We start from the raw sequence: 15,393 nt of genomic DNA on the forward strand, positions 1-15,393 counted from the left end.
AAATTAAAACTCAACTCGAGTTTGAAATAATTTAAACTCAAAGAGCTTAAACCTTAATACATATAAATGTTTTGATTTAGTTTGATATATTGTTAATAAATTAAACATTATACTGCATTTTTTAGAAACAACAATATATAATTATTAAAATTATTTATAATTAGACTTTAAAAAATAATATCCAACAACATTTCTCTACAGAATGCCTACTCGACCACAATTCCGGCTGCTTTAGATCATCATTCCTTGGAGTGGTCCGCACGTTGGCGCAAACCATCTGCCAACTCTATTAAAGTTAATGTAGATGGAGCGTTCACCACTCTGGCTACTATTACTACCGGCCCGTTTCTGTAGATGCTAGGATTGTGGAAGCCTACGCCATCACTTCTAGTATTTTAATTGCATCGGAATTGTCTGCGTCCTCCCAGGTGGTAGTCGAAAGCGGTTCTGCGAACTTGGTTCGCCAATTAACGTCATGCTTCATCGATATTTCGGTGGAAAGCTTTTATCTTGTTGAAGCTCGTCGTCTTCCGGATGTTCATGACTATATCTCTGTTCGACATGTCCGCCGCACTGCTAATGTCGCCACCGGGCATCTTCTTCCAGATTTTCTTTCTATTTTTCTTATGATTGCCCAATTTGTATTGCGGATATTGTGACTTTTGATGCTGCTTTTAGCTACTATTATTATGCAGTAACTTTAAAAAAATAAAAGTTTAATATATTATTTAAAAATTAACATATAACTGTTTTGATTTAGTTTGATATAATAGGTGTAAATTCTTTTGTTTTCAAACGTAAATTGGGATTATTTTGATTATCTATTGAAGCGTGATCATGTTTAGTATGTAAATTAATCTTTTGGCTTCATGGTAAATACATATACGTTATAACTTTGCATGTTCATAGGTAAGTTATGTGCGTAATAAATGCAATAGTGCATGCTTTAAATGATGAATTAATAGTCAAGTTAAAAGGCCTAATGGTTATATTTGGTAAATACATAAACGAACTATAATGTTAGTTTGAATGGAAACTTTGGTATGTTTTAGGTCTAATTGGATGAACAAATCTTAATTTTCAACCCTAGCTCCGATTTTCTTGTATTTTTGCTTTCAGGCGGTATATGCTTGTACATCTGATGGGTTCTAAACAGCACTTCGCAGAAACTGGTCTTTTTCAATTAGTAAATGGGTAAACTACATAAATGGTCACCAAACTTTTAGGATGCTTGCATTTTGGTCATCCAACTTTTAAAACTTGCAATACAATCACAAAACTTTTTTTTCGTTTCCAATAAGGTCCCTTCCCATTAGTTTCACCTGATGTGGCACGTTACTGTTATTTTCCAGCTTAATAAAATAACCCTTTTAACCCATTTCAACACCCTAAAAAGTTATATTTCTCATTCTCTTATTTTCTTTGTTTGATCAACGATCGAAGCTACCAATTGAGACATCAACTGTAATCCCAACATGTTTTTGTGGAATGTCAGGTACCTTACGCACAACTTGGACGAATAATAATGTTGGAATGAGGTTCTTTGGGTGCGTTAACCATGGGCGTGTATTTATAAGAAATTGTAATTTTTTATTTGGTATGATCCCTCATTGAATCCATGCTCACGTATTGCTAAGTTGGCTTCACCAAGGAAGATGAGAGCCATGGAGAGGGGAAGAAGGTTTGAGTGAGTGATTTGGGTGGTTTTTTTGAGGGTTTTGTTGTAATTGATTATGTTGGGTTAAGAAATGAGTAATTTAGGATTTAAGGATTCTATTTTTTTTTACTAATGTTTACTGCTTCAAGTTCATTTTGGTAAGCAGAATTTTGAACATGAATTTGAAATTTGAGGATCAACATGTAATTTGAAGTATTTATGAACATGAATTATCAAACAAAAAGAATAAGATAAAGGGAAATTTGATTTTTAAGATTTTCAATCAATTTTAGATGAGGAAAAATTTTTAGGACGTTGAAATGAGTTAAAAAGATTATTTTATTGAAATAAAAAATAACAGTAATGTGCCATGTCTGATAAAACTAACAGGAGGTAACATCAAGAATCTTACTGAAAACGAACTAAAAGTTCGATGACTATATTGCAAGTTTTAAAAGTTGGGTGACCAAAATGCAAGTGCCATAAAAGTTTGGTGACCATTTATGTAAATTATCCTTAGTAAATTTACCTTCTATTAAAGAAATAAATAGCACACACTGTTCTTTTTGCCATTCATTTATTAGTACAGAGCTCAAAAGCCAAGGAAAAAAAATGAGACAACTCTGCAAAGTCTTAGAAGACGCATATCTCAGATACATTACAATGCCATCAGATGCCTTTGCCACAAAATCTATTTGAACTGGGAGTGAAAATCTCAAAATTTCCAGGACTACTGTAATTCACTGTCAGAGTGATTTGAACGGTTGATTCTGCCCATCTGTCAAGCTAATCTGTCGCCTGAGCTTAGCAATATGAGTTTGTACCTACACATTCCAGTTAAAATGTCAAAAACATTTGAATTTCTCAACATCTATACAAGATCATGGACGAAATAATTTTGAAAAGATGTTGGCGAACAAGTTTGAGGACAAACCAAATGCGATTATGGATACAATTCAAATTTCACAAATACGAAACTCATCCTAGGAAGTAAATATTATGCTTGCTTACCTGCTGACGAGCAGCTGCAAGTTGTAATAGCTCATCAGCTTCTGAGAAATTCAAGAACCACTGGCTTAGGGGATGGTCCTTAGTGTCACCTCTTTTCCTTTTACTTTCATCTTGTGGTACTGCAAGCAATTTAGAGGCACGCTAATGAAACATATGCATGACACAAAGTATTTCAAGCAAAAGGTATAGAAATAAACCTGGGGGTGGTAAAGTAAAACCAGCCGGTAATCTGGGGAAAGTTACAGCTGGATGATTCTGAACACGAGCTAGAAAACTCTCAGATGGTTCTGTGAATACGACCTCATCATAGGATTCCACGACAACTGGTTTCTTAGTTGACATGGGGCCAGATTCATCTTCTGGGTATAACTTCAAATGATGATATCTGGAGAATGCAATTTTACAATCAACATTTTGCCTTGCGGATTTGTAATTTTTGGTTTCACACCGATGGAGTAGAATATAAGTTACTTTGATCATGAGAGTTGTCAGTTAAAAACGGAATCAGTGAATCACAATCATTGTGATAAATTCCAGCAATCACAAAAAATCTTCAGAAGAGGGGATTGGGGGGAAGGTCAGAAAATCCTACATTTAATTGGTCAGAATCAGGACATTACATCTGCTGACTATTTAAGTGTTTCACTTTGAAGCCAGCAGGTTCTTTAACAGACTGAATACTGAAACAAAGAAAACAACAAATAAAGTATTTCATGAATTCATGAATCTCATGGTTAGATCTAACACAACGGAATTCGTTTATTTTCCTACAGTTGAATACCAACTAGGACACATTAATGATAGAGTGCAGTCTTTCTTGCCAACATGAAAGAAATGTGACGAGAATATGGACATTGGGAAGTACATCAAAATTAAAACAAGTAGAAGTCATTTCTTCTAGTGGGACATAATTGTAAGTTCTCAGCATCTTTAACAGTGTACTGATTGAACAATGACCTCAGTAAGACTAAACTTCTTCTAGTTCCGGAAAAAAAATTAAACTAAAAGCAGATTAACAGGAAAAGCAACTCACAGGTTCAAGGGCTTCTCACAAACATAGTTATGGAAGAAGAGTGTAATGGCAATCTCAAATTCACCCCACCCTGATTCCGTTAACTCAAATGGAGCCGACTCCACAATTCTTGTGGGGTTATTGAAACTGGAATGCAACTGAAAAACAGCCCGCTTTACCACCACACTAAGATCCTCATTTGTTGCCCCACGAACATATACAGTCCATTTATGAGATTGATACCTGAATGCATTTAAAACACAAACCAAACGTATATTGAAACCTGCAAATAACAAACCAAAGATGCAAATCGAAATTTCAGCAGTTTAAAATGCTTAGCAAATACTCACTCGCTTGCCTTTTTACCAAGCCAAAATGCAGCATTACCATATACGATAGGAACACTTATTTCAACATCTTTCATCTTCTTCTGCACAATAATCATACAAAAGAAAAACATTCCTGACAAAAGACTGCTGTTTCCCTTATAAAAACATAACTATAAAGACATAGTGTTATAGTGCAGCCAGGTTGAAAACTAAATTCCTTTTACAGGCAACATCATTTTGATTACTGAAAAAATGGGTAAATTTCCAAATTTGAAATGATGAAAAATTGCAGCTCCAAGGAACAGGTGAACACCAGTCAAATAGCTGAACACGGCAATTTGAAAAAATGGGTTCTAAAGAAACTTGTTTGAAATGAAAAAAGAATAGTTTTTTGTCTTGTTTGCAGATGTTATTTTGGTGATTCGAGGAATGGGTACAGTCCAAATTTCGATTGAGATTTCGAGGTTACCTTCTTTTCACTGTCTTCGGATTTGCCCATTTTGGAGCGCTGTTATTTGGGCGTGGGCAAGGAAATATCCGGCTGATCTGGATCTCGCTTTCCTCGATGACGAGGTATCTATCATATCATGATAGAAAATCAGGCTCAACCTTGTGGAGTGGAAGAAAATTAGGGCTTTTCTTTTCCCTTCATTACAGTGCCTGGTTTGCACACGGCACGGGACTGGAGGAATTGATCGCCTAGGAGAGGTTACAACAACACTCATGCTATAACCAATAGCAGAGCGGCGTGTAAAGGGACAAACAATGTAGAATGACCAAAAGACCCTTTTTAGTAGGGGTGTTCATAACCAGCTGAGATGTCATATATCCGGTTATTCGGATAATATATTTTTGAGAAAATAACCTAAGTGACAAAAAATGTTTTATAATATACGATTTTAACCAATTTTTTTGGGATTTGTCAAAATGACCAACAAAATCGCAATGCGATCGCTAATTCGCAACGCGATCTCAGGTATCACAAATCAGTTTCCAGATTCGCAACGAGAACTTCTACTATCACATTACGATTTACATATTCGCATTGCGATAGTCCAAGTTCGCGTTGTGATTTTCCAAATTCGTTGCGATAGTCTAAATTCGTGTTGCGATTTATTCCAAATTCATTGCGATAGTCCAAGTTCGCGTTGCGATAGTCTCCAAGTTCATTGCGATAGGCCAAAATCGCAATGACTGGTGGTATTGTATTTGTTTCTTAAGAATTTTCTTTAAAAAGATAGTATTCGTGCGGACGTGTCGAAGACACGTATTATCACGACAACGACCACGACCCAACCCGAGACGGACGGCGGCGGCGCGCGAGAGTCCCCCTTGTTCTCTATCACTCAACAAGGAAGTGGGAAAGCCAAGCCTTAAATATCATTCCCAATAGTGTTTCCAATACTATGTGAGATTGAGCATTACCAACACTTATTCTCAATACTAATGAATTAAATCTTTAATCAAATATATATCTCATAATTCATAACATTAGCATCATATATATCTATATTTGGTAACTGAAATAGTAGTAAGCATATACTAAAGAAGTTAATATTCTAATAAGAATCAAATATTACATAAATTTTATAATCACATCACGATTTCTAAAATAAGTCAAAATAATAATGTCTAAATGACACTATTAAAAAAAAAAACCTTAATATTTGACTATCTTTCAAGAATTTCTTAATTATAAATTCATCAAAATAAACTAGAACACGATACAAAAAACTAAAACCAACTACATGATTAACCAAATACTGAATTAAAATTTAATAAAATAAACAGTACATAACTGTAATAAAATTTCTTAACCGTGCAATCAATAATCAATACAAATATATATTGTATACTTTACGAAACCATAATCAATGAAACTAAATTTAATCAATAATAGAATTTTACCTTATTGTTTTACTGTTGCACTCATGAAACACCATAATAACAATTTGTACATTTATTTATCACCAAAGCACCAATAAATTATAACAACTATTATACTCATGAAACACCATAATTAACGCATAAGATAAATTCAAGTGTTGGGAACAAGTGTTGGTAATGCTCAATCCCACATAGTATTGGAAACACTATTGGGAATGGTATTTAAGGCTTGGCTTTTCCACTTCCTTGTTGAGTGATAGAGAACAAGGAGGACTCTAGTGCGCCGCCGCCGCCGTCATCCGTCTCGGGTCGGGTCGGGTCGTGGTCGTGGTCGTGGTCGTGGTAATACGTGTCTTCGACACGTCCGCGTGAATACTATCTTTTAGAGAAAATTCTTAAGAAACAAATACAATACCACCAGTCGCTGCGATTTTGGCCTATCGCAACGAACTTGGAGACTATCGCAACGAACTTGTAATAAATCGCAACGCGAACTTGGACTATCGCAACGAATTTGGAATAAATCGCAACGTGAATTTGGACTATCGCAATGAATTTGGAAAATCGCAACGCGAACTTGGACTATCGCAATGCGAATATGTAAATCGCAATGCGATAGTAGAAGTTCGTGTTGCGAATCTGGAAACTGATTTGCGATACCTGAGATCGCGTTGCGAATTAGCGATCGCATTGCGATTTTGTTGGTCATTTTGGCAAATCCCAAAAACGTTGGTTAAAATCATATATTATAAAGCATTTTTTGTCACTGAGGTTATTTTCTCTATAATTTTTAGCCGTGTCTTGACCGTGACTATTGGCTATTCGCTAATCGAGTACCTGCAAAATTTGGGTACTAATAAAATCGGATATTAGATACTCGGTTAAATATTTTTATTTTTAAAATTTATTTTTTTAGAAATAAATCACATAAGAAACAAATAAAAATTAAAAAAAAAATAGATAAAATAGATAAAAGATCATTGAAGCATTAATAAGTTTCTTGTTCCCTTACTAAAGTTTTAAAAGTAACGAAACGATCATTAATGATACAAAAACAAAAATACAACCCTCAATTGTTAAGTTCCGTCAAATGATTAACGATAGTCTAACATGACGAATGATGTGATATTTTTAATGAATTAATTTCACCAATAAAGTAATAACACGTGATATCATTTTATTAGTATGAAAAACTTAAAATAATGAAATCATCCTATACAAGCAGTGAGCTCCATAAAAAATTATAATAGTTTTCATATTTTCGTACTTTTTCACAACAAGAAGATAATATCATGTGTCATCATCTTATTGGTGAAAATTAATTCATTAAAAAAATACCACACATGTTAAACTGTCGTTAGTCATCTAATCTAACAACCTAACAACACTTAACGATTGAATGACCATTTTGTTATTTTTCGTAATATTAATGACCGTTTCATTACTTTTAAAATTTTAATAGAGAAACAACAAATTTTTTTTTTGATAAATCAAATTTTATTATCTAAAGAACAGTGTTCCGCTACAAAACAATCAATCAATTAATACAAAAGAATTATACACAGCTGTTACAATAGCAGAGATTGATTAAGTAATACCCTATGCATTACAAAGGTTAGAATTAATTCTATCAGCTCTATTAATATTTTTACCCTTAAGTTGGATTCGCACAGCTTCAATAATAACGTTGAGCAATTCATTTGTAGATCTATGACGGTATTTGAAGATTCTGTGATTCCTTTCCTCCCACAATGTGTAAATATAGGTTGTCTAAGAAAGCTTTAGAATTGTGGTGAGTAAGGATTTCCCTTTCCAAATTGAAGAAGTCCGATTAACCATTTCTTCCCAAGTTGAGGAAGTATTCTTCATACCATTAAGCGATAGGGGTGAGCTCCAAAGTCGAACAGCAAGAGTGCATTGGCAGAAAATATGGTTTCTTGATTCTTATTCTTCTCTGCAGTTAACACAGGTCCCATCTGTTGAAATTCTCATTTTGAGCAGCCGATCTCTAGTTGGTAATATGTTTAACAAAGACATCCAAGCAATCAAACTGAATTTAGGAATATGCATTGGAAACCAAATAAGATTATGCCAAGGAACTTTCTCCCTTTTGATACGGATAACCTCCCAAATATCTCTTAGTCCAAGAGAACTTGAAGAGGAGAAGATGCTGAGGGCAGTAAGACGCACAATGTTCAGTGATAATTTTTATAGTTTATCCTTAAATAAAATAGAGGCATAATGTCAAAATTAACCCACAATGTTTACTAAAATGGTCATTTTGCCCCTATACTATTTTTTGAAACATTTTGGCTCTCAACACTTCATTTTAGAACAAAAAGACCCCTAACATTTGACAGAATAATCACTTTGTCCCTTATTCTTTTTTTTGGGACATTTTAGCCCGCAACGTTTCATTTTAGGTTAAAAAAACTGCTATTTTGAAACGTTAATCGTGTGATATCTAATAGTTTTCATCTATAGAGGAAGTTTTTTATCCCAAAGTGAAACGTTGGGGGTTAAAATGCTAAAAAAAAGAAAGAACATGAGCCAAAAATACAATTTTGATAAACGTTGAGGGGCTATTTTTGGCATTATACCAATTAATTAAACAAAATTGGCTACAACAATACACATTTGGACTAGGAATTAAACGAACCACAAAAACTATGTGTTTCCTTCTCAGTTGCCTGCTCCATTCTATTACTGACTTGGATCCAACTAAACCCAGTATCTTTCTTTAATCCTCTCTGTTTCATCGTCTCTCTTAACTGCCCAATCTCATCCCACATTTCTAATCTAGCGTATAAATTTGATAGCTGAACATACACTCCAACATTCTTGGGGTCCAACTCAAGTGCCTTTCTAGCAGCAAATTGACCCAACACAACATTCCCATGATCACCGCAAGCACTAAGCAAAGCCACCCACAAGGAAATACCACAATTGTTGTGGTGCATCTCATTCACCACCTTCATCGCCTTCTCTACCTCACCAGCTCTGCATAGTAAATCAACCACACAACTGTAGTGCTCCGGACTGGGAATCAACTTATGAACGCGGCTCATGCGGTCGAAATACTCGAAACCTAGTCGTACTTGACCGGTGTGACGACAAGCTGAGATGACCGTCACAAATGCAACCTCATCTGGCTGAATCCCTCCTTCAACATCTCTTTGAATAGCGAAATCACTTCTTTGAAATGTCCATTTCTTCCATACACGCCGAGCATTGATGTCCAGAGAACAACATCCCTTCTTTTCTCCCCTCCCAATCTCATCCCTTCCAAATTGAAAATTTGGAAAGCTTTCATCACTAAACCACATTTTCCATACATCTCAACCAATGAACTTTGCAAAAACACATCGTCCACCAAGTTATAAACTTTACGGATCAAATGTCCGTGCACCTGCCTCCCCAAATCAATGGCCGAAAGACCTGTACATGCACGAAACATAGCCGATAATGTGAAATGATCATAATCCAAATTCAATCCAGGCATCTTCCTAACAAGTACAAGTCCCTCAGCCCACAACTTTGCCTCACAGAACCCCGATAACAAAGCATTCGCGCAAACAGAGTTCTTCAGAGGAATTTCATCGAACAGCACAGCTGCATCAGCAATGTGTGACGATTTTGCATATAAATCTATAAGGGCACTGCCTACAAAAACACTCGAAATCCAACCTGATTTCACCACGTGGGAATGAATTTGTTTACCAAATTCAACTTTCCTCAACGAGGACGAAGCTGTTATTGAACTACACAAAGCATAAGTATCCGTAGAAATGCCATTGAAGTGCATAAAAGAAAAGGTTTTTAGCGCCAAAAACGCAAACCCATTTTTTGAAAAATCAGATATTATCATATTAAAGGGCAATGGGTTTTGGGGGTTAATGGATTTGAGGTAATTGATCAAGATTTCAAGGCTGGATTTTCTGTCAAAACAGGTGGCATAAGTGAGAAGAAGTTGGCTTCGGATATAGGGAGAGATAAAAAGCAAGCCTTTTTTAAGCAATTCACCATGGAAAATTTTGGTGGCTACCAGATTCTTTGTTTGAGAACAATTTTGCAAGGATTTGATTATGGAGTCGAAGCTCATTATACTGGAAGAAGAAAAGCTTTTGGAGCCTTCCAAAAGCATAGTCTTCTTCCCAAAGGGTAGTTTACCCATACAATCGATTGTAACGATAACATTGTCTCTCGATAAAACATAAAAATTAATATGATTTTTGAATTATTTTTACATTTAAGGTGGATTTTAAATTTTGAAAAAAATAGTAGTATTTTTTACTAACGATTTTCGACTAACGATTTTCATCGTTAATTAGTAAAGTACTAACGTAGTGATCAACGATGACTGATGACGTGACAAATGTATTACATTAATTTTTTTTGATTTAGTTCGAAGATTAAAATTGATTTTTTAAGTTTATGATTAGTTGCAAAATCTTAAATTAGATACAAAACGCTTCTTCAATCTCTTATTTCAACATTCTATGAACATGATATCATCGTTGAGCATTTTTCTTCAATTAAGACTTTCATCATTCGATTTTGTCAGTGGTTCATCAAGAATCTCAATTTTAGATTGACCGAGAGAATCATTCTCTTCTTTTTTAATACTCTTATTCTTCATATTATTTTTGTTCTAATTCTTGCTTTGATCGCGTTCAATTTTACTTATTATTGATTGTTATGTTGTTGTGGATGTCAAGGGTGTCAGTGTTTATTTGGTTGTTGAAATATAGAGAAAAGATAATTTTTTTGAGAAATGAAGGATTTTTTTTGGCTTGTTTTGTCTCTCAAATGGTGATGAACAAAGATAAATTATAAATTTTGAATTTAATAAATTGGTAGGTATTGAAAGATTGAGGTACTAAATTATAAAATATTTAAAATTTGATATTTAATCCTACTTAAAAAAAAATCGGATGATCAAATTATATTTTTCATAACTAATGAATTCAACAACAAAAAATCCAATAATTAGAAGATTATTTCTTTATTTTAACGTTGAATTTACTAGTAGTCGAATGACTATTTGAATTGTTTCTCCTAAAAATGATAAATAATGTTGGGATTTTTGGAAGCTTGATTCGACAACCGGAACGGTTTGCAAAGAGGGAGTAAGGAGATTGAAAGATAGAAAATTGCACAACGATTTAGAGTGGTTCTACTTTCTAAACCAAAGTCTACGTCCACTACCTTAGCTCCTCATCAAAGATTTTCCAACAAATTCACTAATTTGTTCTTTCTTTTGAGGACAAACAGATAACCTTACAACTCCCTAGTTTTTCCGGGCTAAACTAGAATCTTTCCCTAGCTTTTACACAGGATAAGCTAGAACCTTTCCTCTTTACAAAATGATAAAATAAGTAAACAAGAAAACCTCTCTAAGGTAGGTGTTTACAAGATTGAGCTCACAAGAACAAAATATTTACAAGAGAAAGATGAAATAAGATTGAAAAACTCTTCTCTTGTGTTTGATTGATTGGATAGTTGTTCTCTTTATTCTTCAAGTGTCCTTAGCTTGTATTTATAGCTTGGAATGTGTTTGATGTTGTATATAGCCGTTGGGGATGTTTTGGAGCTGTTTGGGGATGATTTTTCTACTAAAAAAGGCTGCCCATAACATGGTGCATCGGTGCACTATCATGGTGCATCGATACCCCTTCATTAAATTCAAATAAACTAGTCGTTGCAGCTTTCGTGCATTGGATGCACAGCAGGATGCATCGATGCACAACCTTGATGCATCGATGCACAGAAGGATGCATCGATGCACTAATTGCATTCGGTGTTTGAGTGCATGGATGCACTGCATGGTGCATCGATGCACTAGTGCAGGTGCATGGATGCACTGCAGGGGTGCATGGATGCACTTTGACACCCTTTAGCATTTTGGTTCAAATCCAATTTAATGGACTTTGAATTATTTTTGAAACCTTTTAAAACTTTGAATAAATTCAATTAAGTCCAAAAACATTTTGTAAATTCAATTCAAGTCCAAAAACCATTTTGCCTTAAATTGTTATATCAAAACATAGTTCAACAATCTCCCCCTTTTTGATATAACAAAACATTTGAAAAATTGTTTTTGGCAAAACTCCCCCTTAATAAATTGTTTAATGAAAAAGATATCAATTTAGAAATATATGAAAATGTTAAGCTCCCCCTTTTTCATTTAGAAATTGAAATTTTCAAACCAAACTTCTCCCCCTTTTTGTTATATAAAAAATAATTCGATCTTTGAAGTTCAAAATAACTTTGGAGAGTAAGTGGTAAATTTGACATTTAAAAATCATTTGAAAAATCAAAACTCCCCCTCAATAAATGCATTCCAAACAAAATTAAGCTTTTAGGATCATGACACTTAAACAAAATTGAATTTCAACAAAGAATAACAAACATGTTAGTAATACATGAAATTCAATATATCCAAGTCTAAAATACTTTATGCAATATTAATTATTAAAATTAAGTGCATATGCATAAAGTTTTCCAAAAATGTTATGCATTTGAAAATTTTGATATCAATTGTTTAAATCACATGCATAAACATTTAAATTTAGGTCAAAAAAATTAAAATTTGTAAAATCAAAATTTTTGAAAAATTGATATCAATTGTTAGAGAGATATCATTTGCATTAAAACCAATTTTGACCAAAATTTTATTATGAGGAACTAAAATAAAAAATCATTAAAAATATAAAATGTTCATCATAACCATTTTTTTTAAACATACATGAGATTAAAAACAATGCATAATCATTTAAAATCAAAACTCATACATGCATAAATCCTATGAGCAACCAAATAACTAAAATTAAAAACATTAAGCTTAGAGGTTATCCATTCCTTTTCATGTGTGGCTAGAGCATCTTGAATATCATCATCTTCATCACCGTTGCTCCCACACACCTACAAGAGACATTCATTTCGATTTTGGTATCCAAATTGCTTTGGATCCTTGGACGTTAGTTTCAATGCCCCTTGTTCCCTTAGGAACCCATACTTGTCTAATTTTAAAATGTTTTTCTTTCTTAAAGAACAAGTATGTTCCAAATGACCATAAAAATGACAATGTGAGCATTTTGCCATTTTTAAACATAATAGGTTATTTTTAGAAATTAATTTTTTTCTTTTGTTAAGCCTTCAAGCTTAACTCCTAACTCAAAATTTTCTTTTTCTAAATAATTTATTTTGATTTTTGAAAGCTCTAAATTATTTTTCAAAATTTCATTTTGATTTTCAAAATCAAGTTTTGCTTTCAAAATCAAATTATTTTTAATTTTGAGTTTTGAAATTAATTTCTTATATTTGGAATTCATGGTCTCAAATCCCAAATACAACCTATTATAAGCATATTGTAACTCATCAAAAGTAAATGAATTAAATTCATTTGAGTTAGAAGATACCTCGAATTCTTCTTGAGTAGTCATGAGGCATAGGTTGACTACTTCATCTTCATCATTGGAATCATCTTCATCACTCCAAGATGCAACAAATGCCTTCTTCCCCTTTTTCTTTAGAAGAGGGCATTCATACTTGACATGCCACTTTCTTTGACAATTGAAACATATCGAGGGACTCTTCTTCTTGGTTGATTCATGTTTCACTTCCTTGGAAATCATGAATCTCTTGAGTTCCTTCAAGAGCTTGACCATCTCTTCTTCTTGTTCATCATTGTCTTCATCCACCTCATCACTTGAATCTTGATAGCTTTCATTGGTGGATTTGAAGGCAATGCCTACCTCATTCTTCTTCTTGTTTTTCTTTTCTTCCCTTTCTTCATCTTCCTTCATCATCATCTCATGAGTGAGAAAGGAACCAATTAGCTCATCGAGAGTGAGAGACTTTAAGTTTCTTGCTTCGATAATGGCCGTCTTCTTCGATTGCCACTCCTTTGGAAGAGAGTAGATCATCTTCCTCACAAGCTTCTCATTAGAGATTAATTCTCCATATCCCTTGAGACCGTTGACCATCACAGAAAATCTATCACTCATAGCTTTGATGTCTTCATCGAGTTTCATCTTGAAGTTCTCGTAGCTATGGTTGAGAAGACTTTTCTTTGATTCCCTTACTTCGTCGGTTCCTTCATGAGTGACTTGGAGCTTATCCCAAATCTCTTTGGCACTAGAACAAGATGAGATTCTTCCATATTCATTTGGGCCTAAAGCACATAATAGAATATGTATAGCCTTAGAGTTAAGCTGGAAATTTTTATGCTATTCTCTACTCCAATCGTTGTACTTGCCGGGTGGAGAGGAGTAATCGTCCATGATTGAGTTCCAAGCTCCTAGATTGTAGGATTGAATAAAAGTACATCATCTTATTCTTCCAATGTGCATAATTTGCTCCATTGAAGAAAGGTGACTTGTTGACCGGTTGTGAATCCATAATGGGATATTCTTCAAGATAATAAGCACCAGAGGAAAAAGTCATTTCTTTGTCGGTTGCGTCGAAAATTGGTAGAGCTTCTTCGAGGACCGTCTCAAGGTGGTTAAACCTTCTTAACATCTTAGGCTCTGATGCCAATTGTTGGGATTTTCGGAAGCTTGATTCGACAGCCGGAACGGTTTACAAAGAGGGGTCGGAATGGTTTTTGAGTTTAGGGAGTGAGGAGATTGAAAGATAGAAAATTGCACAGCGATTTAGAGTGGTTCGACTTTCTAAACCAAAGTCTACGTCCACTACCTTAGCTCCTCACCAAGGATTTTCCAACAAATTCACTAATTTGTTCTTTCTTTTGAGGACAAAGAGATAACCTTACAACTCCCTAGTTTTTCCGGGCTAAACTAGAACCTTTCCCTAGCTTTTACACGGGATAAACTAGAACCTTTCCCCTTTACAAAAGGATAAAATAAGTAAACAAGAAAACCTCTCTAAGGTGGGCGTTTACAAGATTGAGTTCACAAGAACAAAATATTTACAAGATAAAGATGAAATAAGATTGAAAAACTCTTCTCTTGTGTTTGATTGCTTGGATAGTTGTTCTCTTTATTCTTCAAGTGTCCTTAGCTTGTATTTATAGCTTGGAATGTGTTTGATGTTGTATATAGCCGTTGGGGATGTTTTTAGAGCCGTTTGGGATGATTTTTCTACTAAAAAAGGCTGCCCATAACATGGTGCATCGGTGCACTATCATGGTGCATCGATACCCCTTCATTAAATTCAAATAAACTAGCCGTTACTAGCCGTTGCAGCCTTCGTGCATGGATGCACAGCAGGATGCATCGATGCACAGCCTTGATGCATCGATGCACAGAAGGATGAATCGATGCACTAATTGCATTCGGTGTTTGAGTGCATGGATGCACTGCATGGTGCATCGATGCACTAGTGCAGGTGCATGGATGCACTGCAGGGGTACATGGATGCACTTTGACACCCTTTAACATTTTGGCTCAAATCCGAATTTAATGGACTTTGAATTATTTTTGAAACCTTTTAAAACTTTGAATAAATTCAATTAAGTCCAAAAACATTTTGTA

General features: G+C 34.4%; 1 protein-coding gene and 1 pseudogene across 1 annotated transcript; both read right to left on the reverse strand.

The window, feature by feature from the left end:
* Positions 1-2,173: 2,173 nt before the first annotated feature.
* LOC120120446 (transcription initiation factor TFIID subunit 14b-like) lies at positions 2,174-4,638 on the reverse strand. Its single transcript, XM_039140079.1, has 6 exons — positions 4,479-4,638; positions 4,031-4,110; positions 3,702-3,923; positions 2,866-3,053; positions 2,669-2,787; positions 2,174-2,481 (listed from the first exon to the last, which is right to left on the reverse strand). The coding sequence occupies exons 1-6, from the start codon at positions 4,506-4,508 to the stop codon at positions 2,404-2,406; spliced, it is 717 nt and encodes a 238-aa protein (XP_038996010.1). The 5' UTR covers positions 4,509-4,638; the 3' UTR covers positions 2,174-2,403.
* Positions 4,639-8,538: 3,900 nt separating this feature from the next.
* Positions 8,539-10,031, reverse strand: LOC120120548 (annotated as a pseudogene).
* Between the last annotated feature and the right edge of the window lie 5,362 nt (positions 10,032-15,393).

The sequence above is a fragment of the Hibiscus syriacus genome, unplaced genomic scaffold (genome assembly GCF_006381635.1).
Source record: "Hibiscus syriacus cultivar Baekdansim isolate YM2019G1 unplaced genomic scaffold, ASM638163v2 tig00110339_pilon, whole genome shotgun sequence".
NCBI classification, from domain to species: Eukaryota; Viridiplantae; Streptophyta; class Magnoliopsida; order Malvales; family Malvaceae; genus Hibiscus; species Hibiscus syriacus.